Raw genomic sequence first — 27,887 nt, 5'->3', positions numbered from 1 at the left:
TACAGGCGGGTCCATCTGCCAGGATAACCCCGGCGGCAGCGCTCGGGGCCAGACAAAAGAGCCGGAGGCTCCTCGCAGGCACTGATTGATGGCGGAGGTGACAGAGCAGGGCTTTGTTCTGCACTGCCGCCCTCCCCTGCCTCTCCCCACCAGTGCCCCTGCCCCCCCCCCCCCCCTTTGTCAGTCTCACAGCTCAGCAGGCTGCCAGCAAGCGTGGGCGGCCCCCCGACACACCGAGAGGACCCTGGAGGATTGCCTGAACGCTTTATTTCCACCCCGAGCGGTTCCGTTCCTCGGTGCCAAGCGGCTGCGCCCCAGCGAGACAGGATGAGAAGCAGGCATGGAGTCCGAACCCGGGAGACGGGGATTTATTGGTGCTTTATGGAAAGGCAAGGCCGCAGGGCCGGCCGCGTGGATGCTGCTGCCTGCCAGGCCCCAGGAGCGCTGGTGGTTGCGATACGAGAGCCGATACAGAAGAAACGCTCTCTGTCAGCAAGGAGCCACCAGGCCCACGCTGGCCCAGGACGGATGTGCCCGACACACGGTAGCTGATAAGGCACTTGAAATGACTGCAAGCCACAAGGCAATCTGCTATCACCCTCCTTCCTCTCCCTGCCTCTCCCCCGGGCGCTTTGCAGATTAACCTACAGAGAATTGGGTGGTGCTGGAGCGCCGGTGCCCCCGGCTCAGGCTGTCGGTGCGTCTCGGGCAGGCGTCACGGGCCCCGCTCACTGGTGGAACTTCTTGCCCGGGCTGTTGGCGTAGTCCAGCAGCAGCTGGCACGGTGTGAACTGGCTGCCGTAGACGGCCTCGTACTTCCGCAGCTTGTCCACCAGCTGCTTGGCTCCGTAGGAGTCTGCGTACCTGAAGGGACCTGCGGGGGACAGGGGGAAAGTGGGACGGGTGCTGAAGAAGGGAAAAACACCATACCAAGGCTCCCGGAAGGGTGACAGCACTGGGTATGGCAGATGTGTCCTCCACAAGAGAGCCCTGGCTGCTGCCACGTGGAGCCAGCACCCCAAGCTTCCCCTGTGAGCCCAGCTCAGAGGGGAGCAGGAAGGTGCTGCCGCCTTTGTGCCTTGTGTCAGCCCTCGCTGGTGCTTTTGCTTGGTCTGAAATATCCATCCTAAAACTGGCAGCGAAGCTGTGAGGGTCCCTGCATGCCACAGAATATGCTGGGGGTACTGCAGGCTGGGACAAGCCGAGCACAAGGTGGGACAAATCATTTTCATTCCTCTCCTGGTTTGAGCTTGCTGCAAGGAGGGCATTACCGGGGACCCTGCAGAAGCACTACCGCGTGGCTTAGAGCCCTCCCTGTCTTTCAGTTGTGACCCAAGCCTCAGCTCATGCCTTGCCCAGTGCCCTGGCTGTGGCCACAACCACCCAGCCAGGCTGCGGATGGGTCCGAGAGGACTTTGCCCACACTTGGCTAGGACCAGGCCAATGTACTTGCTGGAAACCTCAGCCATGGTGCACAGCACTCATCAGCTCATCTGTATCTGCGAGGTGGGCCCCTGGACACCGTTTCCCAGTCCCGCATGCAGCGGGAAACCGTTTCCAGCAATGCTGCAGGAAGCCTGCCTGCCCGCCCAGGCCAGTCGCGGTGGCAAGAGAGGAGATACGTGGTTGGACGAGACGATCCCGAAGGTCTTTTCCAACCTTAATGATTCTCCGATTCTATACCAGAGCCTCATTTTTCACTGAAGGCCATACAGCTGCACAAAAGCCAGGGACTTAAAAATGCAGGACCTTCGCAAGTCTCCCAGTCCACCTGCCCCCATGACTATCAGGCAGAAAAGCTCTTTTGAGTGATGGGAAGTGCTGATGAGGCTGGGGCCAGCATGGATCTGCCTTCTTGCTCCAACCTGAAGACAGCAAGCGGCCTGGTTCCTGTCCCCTGATCCTCACCACCTCTGTGAAACGGCTGTACCAGCAAAGGAACTCCCCAGGGCCACGGCAGAAATGCCCCGCACTCCTTTAAGCAGCTCTCAGGCCCGCTGCCAGCTCCCAGGTGGGAATGCTGAAGCAACGTCCCTGGCTCAGGCTTCACATGGGAGAGCAACACCCATGCCGCAGCTCAGACCTGGCCTCAGAGCCCACCAGAAAAGCCCCCGACGAAGTTCTCGAGCCAAGTCAGGCAGGCCTTGCCACTCCGCAGCTCCCCCACTCACCTCCCAGGCACGGCGGGAAGCCCAGGCCAAACACAGCACCAATGTCTCCCTCCACGGGGTTGCTGAGGATCCCTTCCTGCAGGCACATGGCTGCCTCGTTCACAAACCTCGTCACCAGGCGCATCTGGATGTCCTCCTCGGTGCAGCTACCAGGATAGAAGAGTCTGTAAGGGCTGTGCGGCTTACACAGCAGCTGGATGGAGGAGTACGTGAGACCAGTGGAGGTGGGGGGCAGGGACAGGCCTTGAGGGGGGGCGAGGAACTCATTGGAAAGGTCCCCAGCCTTGTGAGGCTAAGGGCTGCCAAGTTCTGCGCTGTGACTCCAGGCAGGCATGTGGGGATGGCGAGGAGTCCATCTGGCCAGATGGGAACTGCTCCAGGAGACATTTCAGCGCCAGGCTCTGCAACAGGTCTGCCCCATGAAGGTCAGGGAGGGCAGCTGCTCAAACCGACCCTCCCGCTGTGTCAAACCCCACCTTGGGAAAGCTTCCTGCAGGAGGTGCTAAAGCAAGGTGCTAAATCCACAGGTGTTCCACTCCTGCTAGCACGGGCTCTCCAGAGCCAGCAGCCTGCCCCCTGCACGCCGGCTGGGAACCCAAATGCCACCTAGAGTGACTCCACGTTTAACGGTGTCTTCCCGGGCTCCTGGAGCTGGGAGCCAGGAGGAGCTGGGCAGGGGCTGAGCCAGCCCACGCCACCACAGGTACTCACACTTCAGGTTTGGCTGGCACCTTGAACCGTGCCAAGATCTCATCCATGCCAGAATTCACACTCCTGTTCTTCACCCCCTCCTGGTAAACGTAAAAGCCCTTCCCCGCCTTGCGGCCTGCCGGGGGGAAAAAAAAAAGCAGAGTCAGATCCTGCCACGTGTCTCCTACGTTGGTGACACCTGTGCCTCTGATCTCGTGACTGCCCCTTCCGTTAGTGTGAGCAATCCTCCCGGCACAGGCAGCTTCCCTGCGCTTCAGATCGAGCCCGTTTCCTGCCTCATGAAGCAGGGAGGGAAGGGGCCCCCATCCAGCTGGCTCCTTGGCAAAATGCTGCCGCCTGTGCCAGGCCCCAGTGCCTTCGCTAGGTCCAGAGGACAGTCAATGTCACAATCCACGGCTACAGCAGCAAAAAGACACAGCCTTTGGCCATGGGAGCAAGGGGGAGAGACGACAACATCCAAGTAACCCTCGCTGCCAGCTTCTGGTCACAGCAAGTGGTGTTTGGAGGGTGAACTGACCAAGCGCAGGGCCCCCTGGGGCACACTGCTCCGTCCTGGCATGCTCAGAGGCAACAGCAGCTCTTGTACTCAGTGCCACCAGTGAGCAGCTTCTGCCGCATGGACAGAGCCATCACCCTCCCTCACGTGGAGCTTCTAAGCCTCAGTTCGGGGCCTGCTTCACTTCAGCACGTTCATTTCCAGCCTCTTGCTCCCTACCTCCCAGAGTGCACGTGCAGGTTTAATGGAGGGGCTAGAGAGAACTTCGTGATCTCCTGCCTGCTGCCTTTGCTCTGCGCAGCACCCCTGCCTGCTGCAGCCGATTCTGCAAAGGAAGGTCCAGCTGCATCCGAGGGTTTATCCTCTGACTGCTCTCACCTGAGGCAGAAGGGGCTGATGGATGCTGTTACTTGCCCTCGAACAAAGGGGAAACGTTGGATTAGAACAGCCCGGTGTCTCACCTAAGAAGCCTTTTTCCACCATGAGTTTGAACAACTCGATGCTGCCGCCTCCAAAGCGCTCGCCAAAGGCCTTGCCGAGGTCCTCGGCCACGTGCGTGGCCACATCCACACCCACCTCGTCGATCAGCGTGGCAGCACCCACCGGAAAGCCAAAGGCTGTAGAGATGGCGTCTATTTTCTTTGGGTCAATGCCCTCCTGCAGGAACAGAAGGGGGAAGCAGTGAGATCTCGGGGCGAGGGCCCTGGGAACCCAGCACGGGGGCAGAAAGGCTCGTCGGGGGCCGCAGGCTGCGACCAGCCCCACTGGCTGCTTGAGAACAGGCAGGAGCAGCGTAGTTGTGCTTGCACCGCTCCTGACTCTCCCCTGCCACTATGCGAAGAGGGCAAACCCTCAGCACTGCCTGCACCAGGTCTCATCAGACCACAGCGCAGCCAAGAACAGGCTGTGGGTAACCACAGGCCCCGGGGCTGGGGCCTGGCTTCCACTGACTGACACAGTGCGATGCAAATTCCTTACGACTGACACCAAGTCCCGTGCAGGACAGGGCTTTCTTCTGCGGGGTGCCTTCAGCAGGGCAAAAACCTGCACACCTCAAAGACCGAGCAGGGCAGGGGTTCCTGCCCTTGGCGGCAGATTTGCTCATGGTCCACCTGCCACCGTGTGCTGTGTCAAACCCCGATGAGGACGGCCTGACTCCTAGCCCAGAAAGGCGCTCTCAAGCCTGCTCCGCTCAGCCGCAGAGCCGAGAGAAACCTGCGTGTGCACCCCTGCCTTGCTCCGAGCCTCCGTTTTGAATGCAGCACGGGCAACACTGCCCTCTGCTCTGCAGCCCTGGGCGGCTGATCCAGGGGGAGCAGGTCACCGCTTTGGGAGAGCGGCCTTGCAGGCGATGCAGGAATCTCCATCTTGCTTGTCACAGCACCGAGCAGAGCACATTGCAGATAAAAGGGCATCTGCGATGCACACCCTGCCTCACATGTACCTTACATGTTCTGAAATCTAGGTCCGGTACCACAACAGCTGTCCAAATGAGCTTCCCAACAGCTCTGGGTGAGAGGACACACACCCAGTCACAGCCTGAGCGCAGGGGCTAGGCCAGGGGTTTGGAACTTGGGGCAGCTAGTCACCAGGCTTCAGTGGGCTTTTACACTTGGCGAATATCTTCAAGCCAGGATCTAGGGAGAAACCCGTCCTAGCAGACGCCAGGAAAGATCTGGCCTCGTGTAGTTTAACGTGCAGCTCCCCAGCTTCACCTGCGCATGGGGATGCAGTGGGAAGACGGCCACTCTGCAGGTGTAACTTACACCAGCATTCCCACGAGCTGCCTGAGCTGCACCCTCAGGCTGCTTCCTCACCCACTTCCCTCCTTGGCCAGGACTAGGGCCGGCCTGGTTCGGGGCAAGGAAGCAGCAGAGCTGGGGGACACCCTGTAGCCGCCGGGATACACACCTGGAGAACTCGGACCACTTCTGCCAGCATCGGCCCCAGGCACCTGGTGGTGTAGAAGCCAGGTCCGTCCTAGGGGAGAAGAGTGCGACAGGAGGCAGGTGAGAACAAACTGCAGGAACGCGGCCCCTGTCAGCAGCACAAGCACCGAGTCTCACTGCCCAGCCTGCAGTTCAGACACATGCAACTCCATTTTTAATGGTATGCAGTCAACTCCTAGAACAGCTTTTACCTGTAGGGCTCAGCAGAGTTTGAAGACTTAAGAATTTACTGCCTGGAAATCCCCACGAGAGTGTTTTTATTTAAAATAGCGCCTGAAGGTCCCACGCAGGCGGCAGAAGACCCATTCACCAAGCCCAACAGGCTGACAGGGTGAAAGGGTGCTAAGCACAAGTGAAACAGGCTTTAAGCTGTTGTTTCACCTCTGATATTGCTCGCAACGTCAGGAAGCAGCAGACTGGCTACAAACTGCCATCTGATGTGGGGGTGAGGGTTACAGAAGCAGCACGGTCTCCCCCTGGCCTGCAGAGATGCTTAGAGCACCTTCAGACCGTCCAGTTTTCCCAGCACCACCTGAGACCAGCTGTGCAGCGCTGGCAGCCTCACACATCAGTGAAAAGTCCGGCCCAAAGCGACACTTATTGACACTTACTGACACTTACCAAACCGCCCCGAGCCTACAGGGTGAACCCCCCCCGCAGCTGACACAGCATCACCGACACTTTCTACTTCACGAGCACGAGACCTGTTCCGAGGGCTGTGCACGCAGCAGCTACCAGCCTAACGAGCAACTGAAACCCCGCAGCGTTTTGAGGCTCTCCTCCTAGAGATCACAGCTGTCAGTCCTCGGCCCCTGCCTCTCTTCTCCCTCTGCTTTGCACAACTCTCCCCCTACATTTGCACACGTATTTGTACCCTCCCTCTCGCACAAGATTTAAATCCAGAACGGGGACAGTTACTGCTCACAGGCCCCGCTGTCCTTGCATTTCCCCAGGGAGAAGAGGCTGTGGGAGTCCTGCCAAGACTGTTCCATCTTGGATGCCACTACAGCCTGCAGCCTCCTGAAAGCTGCTTAGAGCAGGGACGCCAGCACCTGTGCCTTCTGACCCTTTGTGGCTGCTCCAAGGGACACCTGAAGCATCACCTGGGCACCTGCCCCTTTTCTAATCTCCATTTCTACTCCTCAGCACGAGTAGCTAATTCCGTCTCATCCGCAGCCAAGTTTCAGCCTCCTCTCAGCGCACAAGCCCACCCTTTCCTTTATTATCCCAGCTTGTATTTTGTGCAGCGTTCCCTCACCTTTACCACGATGACGACCTTGCCCTGTTTGAGGCCAACAGCAACAGCAGAGGCGGCCGTGTCCTGGGATGTTTTGTCTGTGGTGATGATTTCCAGCAGCTGCATTTTGTCAACAGGGGAGAAGTAGTGCATCCCGATCACCTAAGCAGAAGAAGAGCTCAGGGTTAAGACAAATTCTGGCTCCCATGGTAAACCACTGGGAAAATCAAGTCCCAGCTGCAGAAGGAAGCAGGCCAGCATGGATTGCAGGACCCACCACCATACAGCGTTGTCATCCAGCCATGTACTCCACTCCCTCTCCAATTTCTCTCTCTCTCCTTGGCTTTCCCCAGGAAGCAGCCCCTGTCCCACAGCTCTTGCCTCAGTGAGCACGTAACTACGCTTGCAGGACCAAGAGCGCTGCTCAGCTCTCTGTACTTGTTAATGATACGGCAGCAAAACTTGTCTGGGAATCTCAGCTGGGGTCAGTCCCCAGGTGGATCACGTGCACGGTGTGATGTGTGTGATCTGCAGGTGCTAGCTGAGCGGGGGGAGCAACCGCCTGCCTGGGTGGCACTTCTTCTGGACGCTCAAAGTGGAGCAGCAAAGAGACAGATGTTGAGCAGAATCCCTGTGCTCTGCTTGTATTTTTTTTTTGGGGGGGGTGATGAAGTGAATCTAAGGACAAGAAGGCATGTTTCCAGAACCTAATTACAGAGGTAAGCACAGCCTTCCTCTGGGAGCAACACTGAAGCGGAGATTACTCGTCTGTGTGCCTCATCCTGCTAACACGGCCACGTAATCAGGATGTCACCTTCATGCCTCCTGGAAGCTACGCTTGGCACTAAGCTCTGCCTAAGTCAGAGGCACCTTGAAGGACATCTACAGTCTGCAAAACTAATTAAAGAAAATACATTAATTAGTTAACTGATTTCCTATTAGTTTCCCCATAAAGAGTCATTACACAGGCAATTTATTCAGCAAGAGGATGTTATTTGCAAGTATGTACGAGTAAGGCACAATTTGCATTTCTGATGCAACTGAGGCCTGAACAGCAAAGCAGGAAGAGGCTCTCCAGGGTCACAGGAACCTCCAGCAGCAGGGAGGCACAGCAGTACACCACTTGTGCTGTAAGACAAGCAGCAGGGGCAAGGCGCTGCCCTGGGCAGATCTGAGAAACTTGTAGGAGTTAAGGAAACCAGCCATGGGCACTTCTGCCTTCGCATTTGTGTAACAATTCCCAGATGAGCTCTAGAGCTTCCGTTTCCTCAGGGGCTGCTGCCTCCACATTCCACCTATCTCCGAGAACCCGGCTCTTGCCACGGTGTTATTACCCTGCAGGGGAACTGCTTGCTCCACCCTGTGTTTTCTGCAGCCCCACGTAGGCAGAGCAAACGCCTCAAGTAAGGGGAAAACACTTCTCCCTTATTATATCAACGCCGCCCTAGACTGAGGCTCAGCCCACAGGAGGTGACTCCACCTGGTTACAGATTCCTCACGCTACGTCAGATGCTGCCGTGTCATTGTCATGTCTGCTCTCCTGCTGCTGCTCCTCCCTGAAGGGTGCACGTCTCCTGCAGGGCCGCTGTCAGACCTGCCAGTCTCGTGCTAACAGAATCACAGGTACCCTTGGAAATCAAGAGGGCACTGAAAAAAGTGCATAGCGGACTCCTTCCAGAGCAGTGCATTCACACACCTCAGAGGGTCGCTCCATCAAACAAGGCGCTCAGGGCAGGCTGCTCCATGGGAACTGGTGTTCATAGAATGGTTTGGGTTGGAAAGGACCTTGAAGATCATCCAGTTCCACCCCCCTGCCATGGGCAGGGGCACCTCCCACTAGACCAGGTGGCTCAAAGGCCCATCCAGCCTGGCCTTCCAGACATGGGGCATCCACAATTTCTATGGGCAGCCTGTTCAGCGCCTCGCTACTCTCACAGTAAAGAATTTCCTTCTTATATCTAATCTAAATCTCCCCTCTTTTAGTTTAAAGCCATTTCCCCTTGTCCCATCCCTACACTCCCTGATAAAGAGCCCCTCCCCAGCTCCTACCTGGTTGCACTTGCCTGGGCTAAGGGATGAGGATGCAGCTATTATACAGATACAGCTGTTTAGACTTCAAGCAAACAGCTGGAGTCCTCTGTTCCAAACGCCCTGCTACAAGCTGTATCGCTGCACTCAGTGCTCCGTTCACATGGACAACTTGGAGCCAGGCAGAAAACCCACCACACCCTTCAGGAGTTTGATTCTATGGCTGACTGTGGCTTCGGTTTCAGCACTTCTGAGTTCAGCTTCCAGCCACCAACTTTTCCTCCCGTTTTGCTGCTATACTAGTGCCTTCTCCCTGAGAAGGCACGTTCCCATCATGGTAAGTCACTCCTATGTCTAACCACCTTATCAAAATGACCCAAATCTCCCTGGCTGGAATTTTCTTAGCTCGAGTCCTTCCATAGCTCTTCTATCCCGCTGCGCACATCAGTATTTCCTAAAGCACGCTGACCTCCCTAACGCACACTGCCTTGCCAATATCACACTTGATGGGAATCCACCTTCATCCCCTTCCTACCTGCCCAAAGATCACAAGCTCTTTGTTCAAAGCTGGCTCTGGGGGCAGAGGCTGAGCTGTTTCATGTTCTGAGGAAGAAGCAGAAGAACCCGACGCTCACCTACAGCAAAGCCATTTTGCCACTAACAGGCAGCTCAGCACACTCACAAGCTCTTTGGCACTGGGTACTCACCTTCTCTGGCCTCTTGCTAACAGCAGCAATTTGGTTGATCGGGAGGGCAGACGTGTTACTGGCGAAGATACAGTGAGGAGGGATCACCTGTGGCAGGGGGTGGAAGAGGCAGTTTAAATGCACAGGCTCCAAAGTCAGACGTGATGTACAGAACCTGAGAGCAGTGCTAGCACAGAGCATTCCCAGCACCTACTTGATAACAAGGCAAACCTGATCTTCTCCATCAGAGCAGTGTTAGAAACTTATCCTAAACCAGCAGCACAAGTCAGCCAGGCACAACTTCTACTGATCCCCCCTCTAGGTCTGCAGTATCAGTCTCAGAGCCCTCATGATTCTGCCAGTCCACTGCAGCCACATTAGATACTGCAGCAAGGGACATCAGAAAGAAGCACAGGCCAGCTGCTTTACCAGTTACTTCCTCATGTGTTCTCTTGAACAGAGAAGAGCAGAGGCAGCAAGCCAGGGATAGCGAGTACAGGATATGTTGTGGAGATACATTACTGTCGTAGCAACATGCTCAGAAAAATGAAAATGTTCCTGTGTGGCTCCCAGGAGTCAGGGAGTGTTGAAAGTGCCCCTGTTCAGCTAAGAACTAGCGAATCCTTAATCACAGAACAGGCAGGCTGCCCTGGATGCTCACACATGTACTGAAATGAATAATTGTCACAAAGCATCAAACTACTGCATAAGGAAACGTGAGAAACCCAGCGGGGCAGGACACCCCAAGTCTCCACCGTACAGCGATCTTGTCTAGCATAGCTGACCAGAACTGATACTCACGGCCTCCACTTCCTTCAGCACTTTGTGCTTGATGTTAATGTCCTCGAACACAGCCTCGATCACCATGTCTGCTTTATCAAAGCCCTTGTAGTCCAGCTGGCTCGTCATGTTGCTGAGAATAGAGTCCCTCTCAAACGATGTCAGGCTCTTCTTCTTCACCTTGCCATTCAGCCTAGGGAAGAAATCTCTGTCAGAGCGCCTGCACAGGCCAGCCCAGACTGCTGGAGGAGCACCACGACACCAGGGATATCCCTCCCTCCTGGAACAGGGACCCAAAGCACCACCTGCGATTCAGCAGGACTATCACTGGCCCATCCTGCCATCTGGAAAAATGAGAGCCCCGTTCACACAACTCGGTGCATCAGTCTGAAGGTCCATCATAGACATGAGCACTGTTACTGCTAAGCCAAGGAGGAAGAGGACAGAAATCCAACTTTTCAGAAGTCTGACCCAATGCTTCCCCTGACATGGGCCTCTAGTTACGAGTTCCTGACTGCCTGCAAGCAAAAGATTAGTTTGATGAAAGCTCCATCCCATCCCAAGTGAATTCCTGTAAACTCACGTACCCCTTGAAGACCTGCTGCTGTCCTCTGTCCAAGCCTTGCTGCGTCGTGTCCTTCAGAATGGTCTTCAGCCCCTTATCCACGGAAACCTGTGCAATCCCAGCTCCCATGAGCCCTGCTCCCAGCACTGCCAGGGTCCTGCACAGAAAGTGGTGAGGGGGGAAGACAATCAGAGCTCAAAATAGCTGAATTGCCATTGTTGTCGTCAGACTCGCACAGATCCTGTCCAGCCAGGCACTATTTTTAGTGAGATCATGTAAAAAGATTTCATTTGTGGGTGGGACGTCCAAACTGCAGAGGATTAGCATTCCCAAGGCAGGAAATCTCTCTGCTCTGCCACACTGCAGGACTCTAGGCCACAAATTTCCAAGAATCTGTCAGCAGAGGTCTGAAGGAGCAGTTGGAGGACATCTCACGCTCGTACTTACTTGACCTCTCGCTGAGGTGTTCCAAACTTGTTCTTCTTGCAGCGCACCTGCCCGTGGTAAAGCCCGATCAGTGCCTTGGATTCCTTAGTCATTGCGAGGTGGCCGAAGCTCTGAAAAAAGGGAAGAGGGAGGGAGACAGTTTGGCCTTTAACAGCTGTCACAGTTCCAGCATGCACAGATCAAAGATGTGGCACAGGGACAGCAGAGCCACCCGTGCAGCTACACAGACTAGGCAGCTGGGAAGAAGTGGAAGAAAAGACGGGGGGACGTGTGTCCTCTTTGCACAAGGGGCACCCTCTGTGCTAGGCACAGCCTGCTTTGCACTACTACCTCCCGTATGGGCAGCCAGAAGCAGTAACGAATTGCTTGTTCAACATCCTTTCCCATAAAAAAATATAATTTAAAGCATTTGAAAGAGTATATGCCTCTAACACACTAGTGTCTGCAGGGGTAGAGGTCTACCAGGGAACAAGAGTAGCCATCATATTTGTGTGTCCATCTCCTTCCTTCCCACTAACACACCCTTTGCTCATTTCCACTTGTCCTGGGACCCTCCCAGCACAGCCCTGGGGAGGAGCACTCACTGGCAGCTCCCTGCTGTGCTGGTCCCCCAGAGGTGACCCTGCTGCCCCAGTCAACCAGCAGCTGTGGGGTCCTACGGACCAAAGCAGGAGCCACTTCTGCTTCCCCAGTGACAGGACCGCGGCTCACCGACACTGGACTTGAGCGAGGAGTGACCCTTCTCTCCCACGAGCGTCCTGCTCTAGCCACGGCCATCGCCCCCCCTGCTTCCAAGTGAAAGAGCCCTGCACCCAACTTTGTGAAAAATCTTTAAACAGGCCAATTCTCACTGCCAGCAGTGCTCTGATGCTATTTTCAGAGGATCACGGAGAGGCCACAAAATTAAAGGCCTGTCAAACCCCTCAGCATTTGGCATGAAATGGGAAAGAAGACAGGATGATAAAAGACAGCATAGGGCGATAGCAAGCTAATGATGTTGTCTGAGCCAAATCAGCTAGGAAAGGCCACTAATATAACGTAGTGTAGAGCAGGCAGTATCCTCCTTCACCGCTGTCCTGTGAGTTAGAGGCTTGTTAAAATATCAGAAACACGAAGACTGGAAGAGAATCTGCAAGTCTCCTATTCTAGGGGAAGAAATGAGGCATTAGAAAAGGCGTGACACAGGCACTTATTCTTTAGGGGGTCCTGGTAAGATCTCCATCACGCTGCTATTCTCAGGAAAAGAAAATCCTTCTTTTCTGCAAGGAACAGAGCATCCTGAGTCTTTCATTTGACATCAGATCAAATGGGGGTGGAATGAATAACTAGAACAGGCCGGGTGTATCCAGGTCGCTGTTAAGGTTAGGGGCAGACAGCTCTATCTCAGCCCAGGACCTCATCACTGGATGAGAACAAAATGATCTACAAGACATGGCAAGAGAAACTGCTGGACGTGACAGACAGTGCGAGGTGGTGGTGAAGGCTGCAGACAGTGCTATGAGAGATGGCCGGATTTCACTGCTGGCTAAGGGGCAGTGACGGGACAGACGTCCCAAACAGACGGGAGTGTTGTGGATAGTATGGGGATTGGGGTCACGCAAAGCCAGCAGTGCTCAGGTAACCACATACCCCCTCTTTATCAGAAATACCAAGACTGAGGACAGAGAGAGCAAAATTGAGATCAAGAGGAAAAACTAACTAAGGACAAGTTGTTTACTACAGAGGAGACAAGGGTAGAGAACAGGAGGGATCAAGATGCCTGGGGGAAGAACAAGCACTGGAAAATGAAGTGGAATAAAAGGGTCACACACAAACAAGCCACTGGCCAGTATGCTCGTCTGCTCGAGCTCTGCACCTACCCAGTATGTCCTACCTCCATATAAAACTCAATTCCTATTTTTCTGCATGTCTCTCTAGTAACCTGAAAACTTCAAATAAGACTGGACAATGTTTAGGACATGAGGTCCAGGTGCCAGCAACAGGAGACAGTGGGCCTGAGGGGCCAGCTACTTGGTAGAACAAACACCTACGGGCCAGCTACCGAAGCTGTGTGTGTGAGCACACACAACCACAACCGAACCTCAGCTTGGACCAGCCAGACAGGAGGAACAACCCTGACCGTCCCAGCTGGTCACGTCAGTGTGAAGGGTTTGTGTTTACGTGGGTGTCACCAGTAAGGGCACCGCGCTGTCCATGCAGCAGCCGTGCGCATACTACGTGTTTGTGAATGTGTGCACATCATCGACGTCTTTGCAACATCTGCTCAGCCTCCCACTAGCTAGACCTATGAACGGAAAAAAGCAGCAGCATACCAAGAAGCGAAACCTCCCAGGCCTCAAACAGCTAAAGATTTAACTTCCCTTAACAGTCCTTATTGGTCTTAAACTCAACCTATGTACCAGGGAACGAAAGAACCAAAGGCAAAGGAAGAACTATATAGAGGCTTATGTCACGGAATCAAAGGAAGACAGAACGGCTGAGGTCAGAAGAGACCTGAGGGGATTGTCTTGTCCAACCCCACTGCTCAAAGCAGGGTTACCTGGAGCAGGCTGCTGTGTCCAGCTGGGTTCTGAATATCACCATGGAGGGAGACTCCACAGCCTCTCTTGCCAACTTGTGCCAGTGTTCAGTCACTTTTACGAGTAACAAAGTTTTTTTTTTTCATGTTTAAGTTTAATGTCTCAGGTTTCAGCTTGTGCCCTTCACCTCCTACCCTGCCACCGGACACCACCAAGCGGACTGTAGCTACGCCTTCCCTACCACTTCCCTTCGGGTATTTATATACACCGATAAGATCCCCCTCAGCCTTCTGTTCTCCAGGCTGAAGAGTTCCAGCTCGCTCAGCCTCTCCTCACGTGTCAGATGCTGTAGGCCTTCAATCATTTTTGTGGCCCTGTGCTGGACTCAGTCCAGGCAGCTGCCCCTCTGCCTGTTCTAGTGCCTGGAGTTGTTCCTCCCACGGGGCAGGACTTGGCATTTCCCTTGTGTTTCCCTTGGCATTTCCCTTCATGAGGTTCCTGTCTGCCCCGTTCTCCAGCCTGTTGAGGGGTCCCCTCTGAATGGCCAGCCCTAGCAAGTACTCCGACTGCAGTGGTTACCAAACAGGTCACTTTCACCGAGGGATAAGGAGAGAGAAGTCCTGTTCTGGGTAAGAAACCACTGCTGAAAACAACCAACCAAAAAACAAACCCCAAACCATCACCACAAAACAAACATCACAACAAAAACATCTAATTTTCATGAGTACTGAAAGTTACCTATCAGCAGAAAAGGACCTGCACTACCTGCACTAGAAAACTGGACAAATGGCAAAATGAGTAATGGGCAATCAATACCCTCGACAAAAATGATGGTGAAAAAAGGTGCCAGAGTAAACTGAAATGAAAGTTTGTTCATGGAAGAAATTACTCGTTTGCACCAAACCCCCTGGAGACACCCATGAGACCGACAGCACTACACCTACACCTCCAGGTCACCTGTCCCACGGGACAGTCAGAAAAAACAAACGGGGCTCAGACACACAGAGAAATCAAATACAAAGTCCTGTTATGTGAAACCCAGATCAGTGAACCCGGTCTGGTCATTCCCAACTCAAAAAGCCTAAATAGACAGGAATGAGAGAAGGCACAAACTGTTTTCACAGATGAAGAAGCTTGAAAAAAAAACAACAGTTCTGTTGCTCAAGATGGGCCTTTTCTACAGCCCCACTCCCAGAAGAGCAGGCAAGGATCCAGGCACTGTTCAGAGCAGCCTGTGAAGAATATTATCCTTTGTGCATGGTTAAACTCATTTAGCACACAACTACACAGCTTATTTATTGCTACCAGGGATCTAATCTGCTTACCTGGGATTCGGTGAGGTATCCAGTATCACGTCCCTGATCAAGACCAGCCTTTACAACCTAGTCAAAGAACAGCAATAAAGATACCCCGCTGTTAAAGGCATGTCCGTCAACAGCCGCGCTTTACAGAGACTGCTCGTTTAGCTGCACCTCCTGTTTTCACCAGTGACCCCTCCCCAATATTCAAGGGAGACTTCAGACTGGCTGGGTCCTGTCCATGCTTCTCAAAGCAGAGCTATGAATCGCCTTGTCCTTCTAAGGCAGAGCAGCGACCATGACAGTGAGTTTTCTGTCAGGTGAATTTTTACACATACCTTGTGGTTTCAGGAATTGTTTCTACTGAAACTGTGCTCCTGTAATGTCATTGCTCTCACAGTCAGAGGGGGGCATTCACAGGTTTTAGAGAAGTCTTGACAACAACTTATATAGTGAAAAATCATTTGGAAAAATCCAACCATGGACAATGTCTGAAAGTAATACAATGCCTGAGCAACTTACAGAACTAAGTTTTAAAGTTTTGTGGGGTTAGTGCTATGAACACGGGAATTGACATTTTCCTGGCTTCAAACAGGTTAACCTATCTCATTAAAAACCGTACAGGGAACTGAAGACTGAAAATTTTATGACAAAGTATTCCAGCTAGACCTTCCCTCAGCTGGGATTCTTGATCTCCCCCTCACTGGTGCCAGTACAACATAAACTGGTGACCAAGCTCTGGGAGGCTATTCTGCATTTTAACGTGCTTGCTTGACAGACCACATGGCTAGTCCTCATCAAGACCGATCTTCTGTAAAGATCATTACGCGTGGCTTGACTCAGAGGAAGGAAACAGCATCCCCCGTCTGTCGCCCTGTTATCCCCCATATCCTCCTTCTCTGCAGTTTCTGATACCTCACAGCAGGCATTACCTCAATGATTTTCAGTGGAGCAGGGTACAGTCCTTTGGTTTGCTTCTGAACTTTGCTCTCCACTGTCTTGTAGACTTGCTGCCTCACAAACGGAAGAGCCATAGCATAGTCTGTTATCTCTGTAAGACGTGACAAAACATGTCTCAGTGCAGCGCTATATGCACAACCAGCCTTTAAATAACTAAGCTGACAGGTAAAGAGTATAGCTGTGAACGTTACGTATTTGCAATGGAAACAAGCACCCGAAGTTCAGCTAGCCACAGGTAGCACGGTCTGGTCAGGAGAATATCAATGGCTTGTTCCATGAACAAGCCCCTTTTGGAGCTAAGGTGTCCTCCTAAAACAATTGGTATCAGACCAGCTCTGCAGTGCAGAACTCAGATGTCATAATTCCTGGGCTCTGTTAACCGCAGAAGGTCACCACTAAAGAGGATTGGTGCAGAGCAGACCCACGTGCCTCTCCCTGCTTGATTACACAAGCTTTGCACAGAGCTTGCTGCTAGAACTTTGAGGCTCGACAGTCCTCTGGAGGTAGCTGCTCTTGTCTTCCCACAGGCCTGAATCCCTTCTACTACACTTCAGAAGCCTCCACGTACAGCTCTGGCCATGCCTCTTGAAGATCAGATCTGCAGAACAACGTTTTCACTACCAGCTCACCCAGCTCAAGAGACAATTGCACCACCAAATAACTTTGTTTTGAAGATGGAGTTAAGTAGGAGCATGACCATACCCCTGAGAAGCACAGCTGGATTACACCCACTACAGTCCCTTGGGATTTGGCTGTGGTGCCCACAGACTTACTCTGTACTAGCCCCTTTGATCTTTTGGCAGACACAGTCCTGTTGGCTAGTCCTCTGGCAAAGCCAATTGCTACCTCCTCCAAGTACTCAATTGTTCGTGCTTCTGGGGTCTTCACACCTGGCCCTGTGAACAGAAGAAAAGTCTTGAGGAAACGCAGCAGAAGTTATCGCTGGCGGATATAGCTCACGTGGAGAAGCAAGGGTGAGTCAGCAACAGGGCACTCCTTTGAATTGCACCCCCCCCCCCCAACTTTTCTTGATGCTTTTCTTGATGTGAACAAGACATTTAATATCCATGGTGTTATATAGAAATACCAAGATGCCAGATGCATAACTGCCAGCACCACCTCTACCTTAACAGAACTGAAGTGCTCTGCCACCTCTCCCTCTTGTTGCACCTCTACTTCCCTGCACAGTATAAGAAGCCCGCACAACTGAGATGTGACAACACCGTTGCTATTAAACATACAGACGCAGTTACCCAACACCATGTCCTTGAAAACTACCTGTAGTATAGATAATGGTCAATAAAATCTCAACCTATGACCTCAGGTACAAGAAATCTCTCACTTGCTTTACCTAGTAACACCTAGCCAGACTCAGCATCGTAACTGCTGAAGTAACTTAACCAGGGGAGCTTCCAGTTGTCTACTAATATCTGGCATAAAATAAAGCAGAATCAGATTTGGGCACACCATTAAGTGAAACGAGAATGTTGCGGATACCCTTACTGAAAGAAAACCGCTTGCACCTCATGAAACTGCCTCTTGATTAATGCTGTCTCTTTCCTTCAAAGCTTTCCATAATGAACTAAATTACCACCTCAATTAAAGCTGCTTTCACCCAGACATTGAGAACGAACATGAGAATACAGAGCAGAAATCCTTCTGGCACTGGGTTCTGTCTGAATGAACAAGAGATGCCTCTAATGCTTGCATATCATTTGTTTTTTGAGTTTCTCCCATGTTCTCATCTGGTTTGAGTCAGGATTTGTAACACATCGACCACATCAGGTTTCCTTTAGGCAAGCCAAAGTAATCACTGATATAAACAGTCAAATTTGCTGGCTCTTAAAAGGCAATTCAGGCCCTAGAGAGGGATCTGGACAGGTTGGGTCGATGGGCAGAGGCCAATGGGATGAGGTTCAACATGGCTAAGTGCTGGGTCCTGCACTTTGGCCACAACAACCCCAGGCAGTGCTACAGGCTTGGGGCAGAGTGGCTGGAAAGCTGTGCAGAGGAAAAGCATCTGGGGGTGCTGATTGATGCTCGCCTGAACATGATCCAGCAGTGTGCCCAGGTGGCCAAGAAGGCCAACGGCATCCTGGCCTGTATCAGGAACAGTGCAGCCAGCAGGAGCAGGGAGGTGATCGTCCCCCTGTGCTCTGCTCTGGTGAGGCCGCACCTTGAGTGCTGTGCTCAGTTTTGGGCCCCTCACTACAAGAAGGATATCGGGGCCCTGGAGCATGTCCAGAGAAGGGCTACAAAGCTGGTGAGGGGTCTGGGACACAAGTCCTGTGAGGAGCAGCTGAGGGAACTGGGGTTTAGTCTGGAGCAGAGGAGGCTCAGGCTCTCTGCAACTGCCTGAAAGGAAGGTGTGGGGAGCTGGGGGTCAGCCTCTTCTCACAGGTAACCAGCGATAGGACCAGAGGGAATGGCCTCAGGTTGTGCCAGGGGAGGTTCAGGTTGGAAATGAGGAGACATTTCTGCTCAGAAAGAGCAGTCAGGCACTGGGACGGGTTGCCCAGGGAGGTGGTGGCGTCACCGTCCCTGGGGGTGTTCAAGGAGAGGTCAGACGTTCTACCTGGGGACATGGTTTAGTGGTGACATTGGTGGTGGTGGTGGGGGTTGGACCAGGTGATCTTGGAGGGCTTTTCCAACCTCCATGATTCCATGAACTCACAATTAAGCAAGTATACAGCAGTAAAGTTTACTCAGCAGATTTTAACTCAAGCCTGGGTACCACGGATCCATTTTATAAGCAAGAATAGAGCTAAGAATACATCCTACTCTAAAAACATCTTGCCCAACTGAACACCAGCCTGTGAGACAACACACACAGGAGCTTGCCTTGCATTTCTCAGCATAGACAGCAGAACTTTTAAAAAAAATAATCTTCTTCAAATTCAAGAGCACTTGGAAGTGCAATTTGGTTTGCAATCTGCAATGAATTTCTCCATCCAACTGGAAGTCAGTTACAGCTATTCAGAGAGCCTACAGCCGTGGGGGTTGGCTTCTTTTCAAGATCTTGTCACTGAGATTAACATCTGCAGGCTGCGTAATTGTAGGCATTGGTCATCTATTCTTTCATTATGGGTCGCAATCTGTCCCTCTGACATGATAAACGAGGAATGCAGGTTCTAATCTGTATAATTAGCTTATGCAAGAGAGCCAACAGGCCCGCCGCCTCTGCGCTAACCTTTCCCTGTTCGCTTAGCTTCAGACTGACATTTCAAGGTCCCTGCACACATGCTTCTGAGGTGGGAACGGAGGTTACCCTGCAGAGCACGGCAAGGACTTCACAGCCCATATGCTCTGCCCTGACTAGACCACGGGTGGCATCAATGGCTTCTCCACCCATCAAGGTGGAGAGGTTAACAAAGAGGCAGTAGATCGGCTTCCTAAGCAACGGAGGGGCATCATGTCTGACCTAGCGGGTCCACCAGCTGGTCAACCAGACCCATCTTCTTCGCTCTGTCAGCGCGGATGTTCCTCCCAGTCAGCATCATATCAAAGGCAGCAGGAAGTCCTACCTGGAAGGGCAGAAAGGGGATTTTAAACAAACGAGTATGCCGTGAGCAGAGGGGACTACTGAGTAAGTTTTTTTCTCCTACTTACCATCTTTGGCAGCCGCTGAGTACCCCCTGCTCCCGGCAGGAGTCCCAGTAAGACTTCAGGTGTTCCCAAGATTGTTTTCTTGTCCTTTGTTGCTATTCTGTAGTGGCAGGCAATGGCAACCTTAAAAAAGGGAGGGAAAACTAAAGGTTTCCCTGTGAAAGGCCACAGAAGAATTGGGCTTCCATTACAAAGGTCTCTTGTATGCACTGCTTCAGCTTTCCTGCTAATCCTACCCCAAGTCTCCAATTCAGCTGCCCAAATTCCCTCTGTGCTCGTTCAAAGCTTCTTCTAGCAAGAGGCACGCACGCAGGGCCGATGGCAACAAGCAGCTACTGATGTGAATGTGAAACCAGCAATCTGAACCAAGCTATTTTCAAACCTTATCTAGACCATTAATTTAAATCTCATCTAGACTAAGGGCTGAAGTCATTCGCTGCATGGATAGCGTGGTCCCATTTACAACTGTGACACTGTTTTATCACTGGATCACCAAGTCCAGATCAATCACCACTGTGATTTTAAAAGGCTGTGACTGATTGAGAAATAAGTGTGCAACTGGAGAGACTATTCCCATAAAGTTATTCTATTTTAACAACAACTTTGCTCCAGGAACTACCACAGAGCCTTTCAGTTTACAAAACACTGAGTGGAGATTACGAAGCAGACGCTGCACTCAGCTGAAGGGGCGAGTGATGGAGCAGGGTACGCAGGCCAGGGTGGAGCCTGGCCAGGTTCCCCACACTCATCCCAAGAGCCTTTAAAAGAACAGAAACCACTGGGATGTGAGACTCATTTCACTTGAAAAGAAATAGTTTCCAGCATGTAGTCTGCCAGCAGCACCTATGCAGATTCAACGCCTGCTGGAAACAGCCTGTCTCTCCCTGGGGTGCTCCCACCTAAGTATTAGCCTGGCCCACACGGACTCACACGTGACTAGCTCTTTCAACAGAAGCAGAAAGATCAGCATTGCAGAGCTCCGAAGCACAACCAAACCATTAACTTGCCACAAACTCATTTGAATGGATGTAATGAATCCACGTCAGGTCTCAAATCCCTCTCACAGAAGTCCTCTGGGCATCACGTGGATAGCTCAGAGAACCAGCGCTACCAACTCTCCCTGCTGCTTGGCAGACCCAGAATTGCTCAATACCTCCAGTCCGCCTCCCAGGCAGGAGCCACTGATGGCAGCAACTACGGGCTTTGGAGACTGCTCAATTTTTTCTAGCATCTTCTGTCCATCCTGAGAGAGCTGAGTCACTTCCTGAGAAGTCTTGCAGGCTTCAATCATGCTGCAGTGAGGCAGAAAGGCTGATCAGAACTGGAAAAGCACTGAGAAAACAGCAGTAAAACGGAGAGCGCTTTAAGGAGTTTGCTCCCCTTTTCCCACAAAGCTCCAGCGACTGACAGACAGGCGAGAGCTATTTAGTCCCACAGCCTGACGCTAACGAACGACACAGGAAGACTACTAAATTCAGTGGGTTAAGTCACTGCACGCCGACACTGGTCTGTGCCTGCAGGCAGTGAATGAGCTTCCTTGTATCTGAGCTCTGAAAGCCTTTGGGGGAGAGGAGGAAGGGTCATAGGAAGCCTCAAAGCATTTGCCAGGAAGGGTGGAGGGGGAACCCAGGATCACTTTGTAGAGAAGCAGATGGCCGAGGCTCTGATGCTGCACTCTGCCAATTACATACTCCCTCCGCCAGTTATTCCCATGGAGGCTGACAGCGTTTGCCAGGCAGGCACAATTCGGCAGGCTTGCAGCACTGAGACCGGCCGGCACCTCTCAAACGCAGCCTGTCCTTCTGCTCTGCTGTGCTACCACCTCCTTCCCACCTGCATCAAGCATCTGGCCTTTTTTGGGGCAGAGGAATAGGTAGTATGTTTTTGAAAAGTCGATTTGTAATTCGCCTTGCTGAAAACTTAGAGCTTTCTGGCTTTTTATGCCTTTAAACTACTTTTCTGCCCTGCCCGAGGTCAGGACTAGCAGCCAGTGGCACTCCAGGTCCCAGGGAGAGCACCCACACGGGTCCCCAACGCCCTGCGTGAGTTACCCACGCTGAATGGCCCCGGAGGCCGCTCAGATACTCGGCGTGGCAGAAAGCCAAATCCTGCCTAATCAAGGGGCCGTGCAGGCAGGCTGCCAGGCACTCAAACCCGGCTTAAATGAAGTTCTGCATTTAAATTATCTGCTCTTGTTGTGCCCCAGACCGAAGCACAATGCTAACCCTGGGGCCAGGAAGGGAACTTTCCTTGGCCGCACCCCAGCACGCAGGAAGGAGCGACCCAGCGCTACGACCAAATCGAGTTTCTGACCAGCCATGCTCCGCTTCGTCAAGGCCCTAACCTCATTTGAGCAAGCTGCACATCCTGTGCGCGTGGATTTCATGCTCAGCCTCACCCCGGGGAGATGGCCGTGACAAGCTGCTCGGTGTGCACAGCTCACCAGGCCACTGCCCCCAGGTTTCGGGCTTCAGGGGGAGCTCCATCGGCATAACCTGTAACGCCCGCAAACTTACTCGATATCTGCTCCAGCAATGAAAGAGCCTGGCTTTGAAGAGATGAGGACAGCACTTTTGACAGCTTCATTGGCCCAGATCTCATTCATTACTTCAGTAAACTCTGCGCTCAGCTGTTTGGACAGAGTGTTCACCTGAAGGCAGCAAACACACGCTGTAAATAGGGAGCCCGTGGTGGAGTTTAATCTCTGATTAAGCACTGGAATCAAGCAACCTATCATCAGGAAACTTGCACGGAAGACGCACCGACAACAAACAGCCAAAGCCGACGGCAAGTCTGAATGCATATTCCAATGTGTCTGTAGCTAGGAGGAACAGCAGCTCTACAGTCTTTTTTTTCCCTTTTTGCCTTCTGCGGACAAAAGGCACAGGCCACCCAGGAGTTCCCCCAACAGCCAGACCATTGCTTGGCACAGTTATAACGCGCCGAGCCCAGATTTGACAGAAAAGCTGGTTCATCCCGTGTCAAAATAAGGGCAGGAAAAACCTCCAAGATGGGAACCCTGAAGCAGGTCCTCAAGTAAGAATTTCCTCCTTAACCTCACCAGCAGTGGGTTTGCGTCCTCTAACACAGGTTCTATACGCTTCTGGTCTTTTATTTTAAGACCATTTTTTAATATTTATTCTCTCCTTAACCACCTCAAGTCCAAGAACTTGATTAGATTCAGGGCTATCTTTCGCTGCTAAGACAATTTACCTCGGTACGTACAACATCTTTCCATCAGGTATTTTCAGGTACCTCTTTAAACACCCAAACGCTCATGCTCCAGTTTCTTTGTTCACAACTTTTGACGGCTGCAGGTTAGGAACGTCCTTAGTCTGAACCTGGCGTTTTCAGTGCCTCCTCCGCGCTACCACTACTCCTGCCGCTTCTGCTGATACCCCAATTAACCACAGCCAATTCACACAGTACCTTTGAATTTGGTGTGTTGAAGCGTACGACGGCGACATCTCCTTTGATATCGTAGTTAACGTGGGTTCTAGCTGGAAACAAACGGGAACGCGTTATCAGCTGGTGGCCAGCTGCCTTTAGGGAAGGGGATGGACTCGCGCAGAAAAGCTTCGTGCTTACCCTGCAGAGCGGCGGAGGTGGAAATGTTGCGGCAAGCATAACCTGAAGAAAAGACGTTGCAGATGTTAAAGGAATTCTCAGCAATATCAGCGTACGTGGCCTTTGTTAACGTCCCCTTCGGCCTCCCCTCGTCTGCCAAGGAACGTGCTACAGAAAATCCTGACTGGCGGCCAGCTCCCTCTGAAGGCTCGACCCGTGCCACCACCAGAGCTCAGCAGACGCCACGCTACTGAAGTGACCTTCAGAGCACAGCCTCCACGCTGCAGTTTCCAATACCAGGAATGCCACACTGAGGCCAAAAGTCAAAGCTTTCTCCCCAAAGAGCCGACAAGAGATGAAGCGGGCGGCACACGGGGGTGTTCTGCCACCAGTACGCGCAGTTTGGCACACCGAAGTAACGACCCTGCTGCACTTGGGGGAGTTTCAAGTCTACAAGTTATGTTCACCGCAAATCAAATGTAATTGCTGCACAATCCCTCTGCAAAAACACGCTCCTGTGGCAGCGAACGGTGCCACCCCAGGCACCGATACCCCAGATGGCAGGGAGTAGTTGGTAAGGAAGAAAGAAGGAGCACACAAAATATTTATTCTCTCCTCTGCTGCCTATCAGCTGGATCCTAAATCCACCTCCGCTAATCACAGACGGAAGCATCCAGACAAACTCGTCCCGTTTCAGAGCACTCAGGGAACTCGGACCACAGGACGAGCAAGTCCTGTCTGCAAATGAAATCCCGCCTTCCTGACTCTTAAATCCCAAATCTCCTTCTCCTGCTGAGGTGTTCTGTTTCGCCCGGTGACCTCTCACTACACAAACAGATCGCGAGCGTCAGCTCTGTTCAAGTGACCTTGGTCCTGCCCGAGAGGATCCTCTAACACCGACCTAGGCTGAAGCACTGCCAGGGCTGCATGAAACATGAAATGTAGCAGGAGCGCTACTCCTCCACCGGCATCCGGCTCCTCTGCCAACTGGAACCCAGCTGTTCAGCTGGCGGAGGCTCGCTGCTCGGCGCTGATAACACTCAGGAGTAAACCCACCCTGTCCCAGCAAGGAGGCAGAAAGCCCAGCAGAGGGGGAAAAAAAGGCCTGCAACGCCTCACCAGCAGACGCCTTCCCTCCCCACGGCCCCGGGGCCGGCTCCTCTGCACTTCGACCCTCCTTCCACTCGTCTCCAGCGCTGGCAGCGGGGACCGACCTTTGCGCTGCATTCCCCCAGCCCAGCAGACGCGGTGCTACGCCGCGGGGACTGGAAACTGCGCGTCGGTCAGTCCCAGCGGGTGGGCTGGGGTGGCACATGCCCAAATACCGCCGTACAAACAAGGAGCGAGCTGGGTGCCGCCCCAAAGCTGCTCTCAAGCAGTCGCAGGCTGCAGCCAGGCCCGGGCTGCGGCCCCCGTGCTCAGCACTCACCTCCCTGAGCTCCGTGTGCGCTCAAGTCACGCGCTTCTGAACCCAGGCGCTCCTTTTCCCCAGAGCTGAGGGTGGTCTGACAACAGTTCCTCTGCTGAGAGATGCTCCCCAGCAGAACTCGATGCACCTTTAACTCAGCGGCAGTATTTTAACCCAATGAAAGCCACACGGCTCCACCGCTCCGAGGAGGACACAAGCACATGACTTCTTACTGAGTTCCCTTGCCTTAATCCTGTGCTGCTGCATGCTGCAGCGGAAGGAGAAGATCAGCCAAAGCTTGGTTGCAAAGAGGTGACCACGTTCTCCTTCCACACGCAGGATCCGGCAAAGCCGGGGCGAGGAAGGGAAGCAGCGACAGCTTTCCCCAACGCCCACCTCGAGCAGGCTGCTTACTGCGTACAGAATGAGGTCATATACAAAGCGATCCCAGCTCAGAACAAAAAGAGTGAACGGACGAATTAAACTTCTCCAACTTCTCCTCCTTCTGTGCTCTAACACGCTCTCCTCTTCCAAGTCACTTCTGAACAGACTGCTCCCAAGAAGGCCTTAAGCCTTGAATTCCTCTTTGCTTTCAGGTTTAGCAAAACAGAAGATATAAAGCAGGAAAAAAGAAAATAAGGGTAAGACTGAGAAAAATCTCACTGCATTTTAGATACAAGCTCCTCTGGGAACAGCAGTGGCGTTCGGGTAACAGCTGCTCAATATTCGAGTGACGATGTTTTATTTTCGGTCCCAGAACACTTGGGGAAAACATCTTCCAAATCCCAAACTAACGCCTTCCCCATCCCAAACTAGAAACACGTTTACTTGGTACGGTCACAGCACACCTGCTTCAGGGGTCAGCCCGGCCAGCAGCACTGCTAACCTGCCAGGACCAGAAACCCTCCCTGGTAACTGTGAGGCGACCGGCACAGCAGCGGGCCAGATGCACGCCTCTGCCCTCTCACTGACGTTTACTCCAGGACTAAAACCCATGAATAAAGTTCCAATTTTTGCTACTTCATTCACTCCACCCGAAAAACTGTCTAGAGAAAGGGACACCCAACGCTCCCGAAAATCCCTCCTGGCATCAGCAGAGGCCTTCGGACGCAGCACAGAGCAAAAACCAGCCCTTTCCCAGCAGCTAAGAGCCGGGGCCTCGTTCTTCCCACCTCCTCTCCTCCTCGCCCAGCTCTCCCCCCGCGCCCCTGCACTCACCGGGAGGCATTACACCGCTCGAAGTGGGAACAGCGTCCATGGGCGGTGGGGAGCAAAGGCCCCGCGCAGCCGGGGCCACGCCGAGCCCTGCAGAGCCGCCGAGATGGGGCCTGGGATGATGACGACTGCCCGCGCTCGGCTGTGGACGGGAACCTCCCGACACGCTGAGCCTTTTTTCCCCCCCGGGAAGCTGTCAGCACGCGGCCCGGCAGGTACGGCTGGCTCCTGAGCCTCACCTGCCTCCTGCCCACCCACCGCCGTTTGCATGTTTTCAGCCTGCATCCAGCCTCCTTGCTTTGTCAGGGCAGAACAAGGCGCAAGAAAAACACCGTTAATTACGGCGAGCGACGTTAATTACAGGGGGCCTCGCAGTAGCCCCAGGACTGTTTGCAAGGAAGCACTCCGCAGACACGACCAGGCTGCTGGGGACAGCCCCGGGAGCTCCACGGCCCTGCTCACTCGCAGCAGGGGCACCCTGCTCCTGCAGCACCCGGGGCACGCACACGTCTCCAGGACGGGCTTTAGGCTCCCCGCACCGCTGCTGGATTTCAGCTCCACGCCCATGCAAGGCCCCCGAGGCCTTCGGGGCGCAGAAATAACTCTGTTATATTGTTGCTGTTTGCAACCAGGCTGAGCCTTCCCCTGCAGGAATCACGCCCTGGCTCCCAGAGCGAACACAGGGCAGCATCGGTCACCGGCGGAGCTGCTCGTACACCGACGTGAGGGCAGGTCGGGTCGCGGGGCCCTGGGGCCTGTCCCCAGCCACGTGGGGACACCTTGCCCCCAGGTGCAGAGAAAGGGGCCCCGAGGATGAAGATCTCCCCCAGGGGTGGAGGAACCCAAGGTGGGGGCAGGCGCATGGCCCCCTCCCACGGCCGCGCCTGGAGAGCAGCACCAGGAGCCAGATGCCCAAGGACACGGGGACACCCCCACGGTGACACCCCCACGCAGACGGGGAAGGACACGGGGACACCCCCACGCACACCGGGAAGGACACGGGGACAGCCTCCCCCCGTGGATCAGCTCAGGGGCTGGGGACGATCCCACCCGCAGCCCCCCCCCTCACTGGGGTCGGAACTGGATGATCCTGGAGGTCCCTCCCCACCACAGCTCTGTGGTTCTGTCACTGCTCCCAGGTACAGCCCTCTCCCCCCCCCCCCCAGAACCACGCAGGGATCCCCAAAACACGCGGGGCAGCAGCCCCTGCCCCGTGGGGACACCACGGCCCCCCAGGAGAAACCGGGGGTGGGTGGGGACACGCTGAGGACCCTCCCTGGGGGGAACACGGAGCCCACAGCCTTGTGTGGGACACAGCCACGAGTGGAGACACGGCCGCGGGTGGGGGGCCACACAACCATGGGGGGGGCCACAAACAACCGTGGGGTCCCCACCAGCTCCCCAGGCACCCCCCGCCCCACCTTCCTCAGACCCCTGTGCCTTGCAGCCCCCTCCCCCCGGCGACACATCCACGTGTGGACAGCCCCCCCACGTCCCCCTCCCCCGCGTGGGCACCACCCCCATCCGCACCCCCCCCCCCCCCATGGGGGCACCTCCCCACGTCCCCCCTGTGTCCCCTTCCCCCATGGGGACACAGCTCCCCTCGTGTCACCCCCCTGTGTGCATACACCGCCCCCCGTGTCCCCCCCATGCGCCCCCCCCTTCCCCCTTTCTCCTCACGGCTCCCCCGGGACCACCCCACGCGTGCCTCACCCCCCCCCGCAGCCCCCCCCCCCCGACCCGTCATGACCCTCACAGCCCCTGACGGCCCCCCCCGGCCCCCTGACGGCCCCCCCCCCGCTCCCCCTAGCCCCCCAGAGCCCCCCCCCGCTCCCCCTAGCCCCTCATAAGCCCCTCATAAGCCCCCCCACGCCCCCCCTAGCCCCTCACAACCCCCCCCAGCCCCTCACAACCCCCCCCAGCCCCTCACAACCCCCCCCCCACGCCCCCCGTGGGTCCCCCCCTGACCGTCGGGGGGCGGTCTCCGGGCCGGGCAGTGCTTGGCGGCGGCCGCGAAGCGCCCGAGGCTGCCGATAGCGCGCACCGCCGCCGCCATCTTCCTGCGCGCGAGGTCGAATGAGGGAGAGGCCGCGCGGGGGCCTCGCGCCCGGCTCCCCGCCCCGCCCCTCCCTTGAGGCTGCCCCCGCTGCTGCCCGTCCCCGGGGTTGCAGAACCGCCGCCTGCCGCCGCCCCCGCTCCGCTCCCGCACCCCTCCGTGCCTCGGTCGTCGTCGGAGCTACCGAA

At 54.3% G+C, this 27,887-nt stretch overlaps 1 protein-coding gene across 1 annotated transcript; it reads right to left on the bottom strand.

Annotated features, from left to right (window-relative positions):
• Window positions 1-250: 250 nt before the first annotated feature.
• LOC106048383 (hydroxyacyl-CoA dehydrogenase trifunctional multienzyme complex subunit alpha) lies at window positions 251-27,762 on the bottom strand. The gene is made up of 20 exons (XM_066995213.1): window positions 27,612-27,762; window positions 23,042-23,083; window positions 22,883-22,953; window positions 21,970-22,103; window positions 20,607-20,745; window positions 19,457-19,576; window positions 19,269-19,371; window positions 16,621-16,743; window positions 15,820-15,938; window positions 14,915-14,971; window positions 11,071-11,180; window positions 10,646-10,780; window positions 10,080-10,251; window positions 9,300-9,386; window positions 6,586-6,726; window positions 5,290-5,358; window positions 3,840-4,035; window positions 2,883-2,997; window positions 2,172-2,317; window positions 251-874 (listed from the first exon to the last, which is right to left on the bottom strand). The coding sequence occupies exons 1-20, from the start codon at window positions 27,697-27,699 to the stop codon at window positions 729-731; spliced, it is 2,313 nt and encodes a 770-aa protein (XP_066851314.1). The 5' UTR covers window positions 27,700-27,762; the 3' UTR covers window positions 251-728.
• Between the last annotated feature and the right edge of the window lie 125 nt (window positions 27,763-27,887).

The sequence above is a fragment of the Anser cygnoides genome, chromosome 3 (genome assembly GCF_040182565.1).
Source record: "Anser cygnoides isolate HZ-2024a breed goose chromosome 3, Taihu_goose_T2T_genome, whole genome shotgun sequence".
NCBI lineage: Eukaryota > Metazoa > Chordata > Aves > Anseriformes > Anatidae > Anser > Anser cygnoides.
Note: the sequence above shows the minus strand (reverse complement) of the source record. Positions and strands in the feature narration are given on the sequence as shown.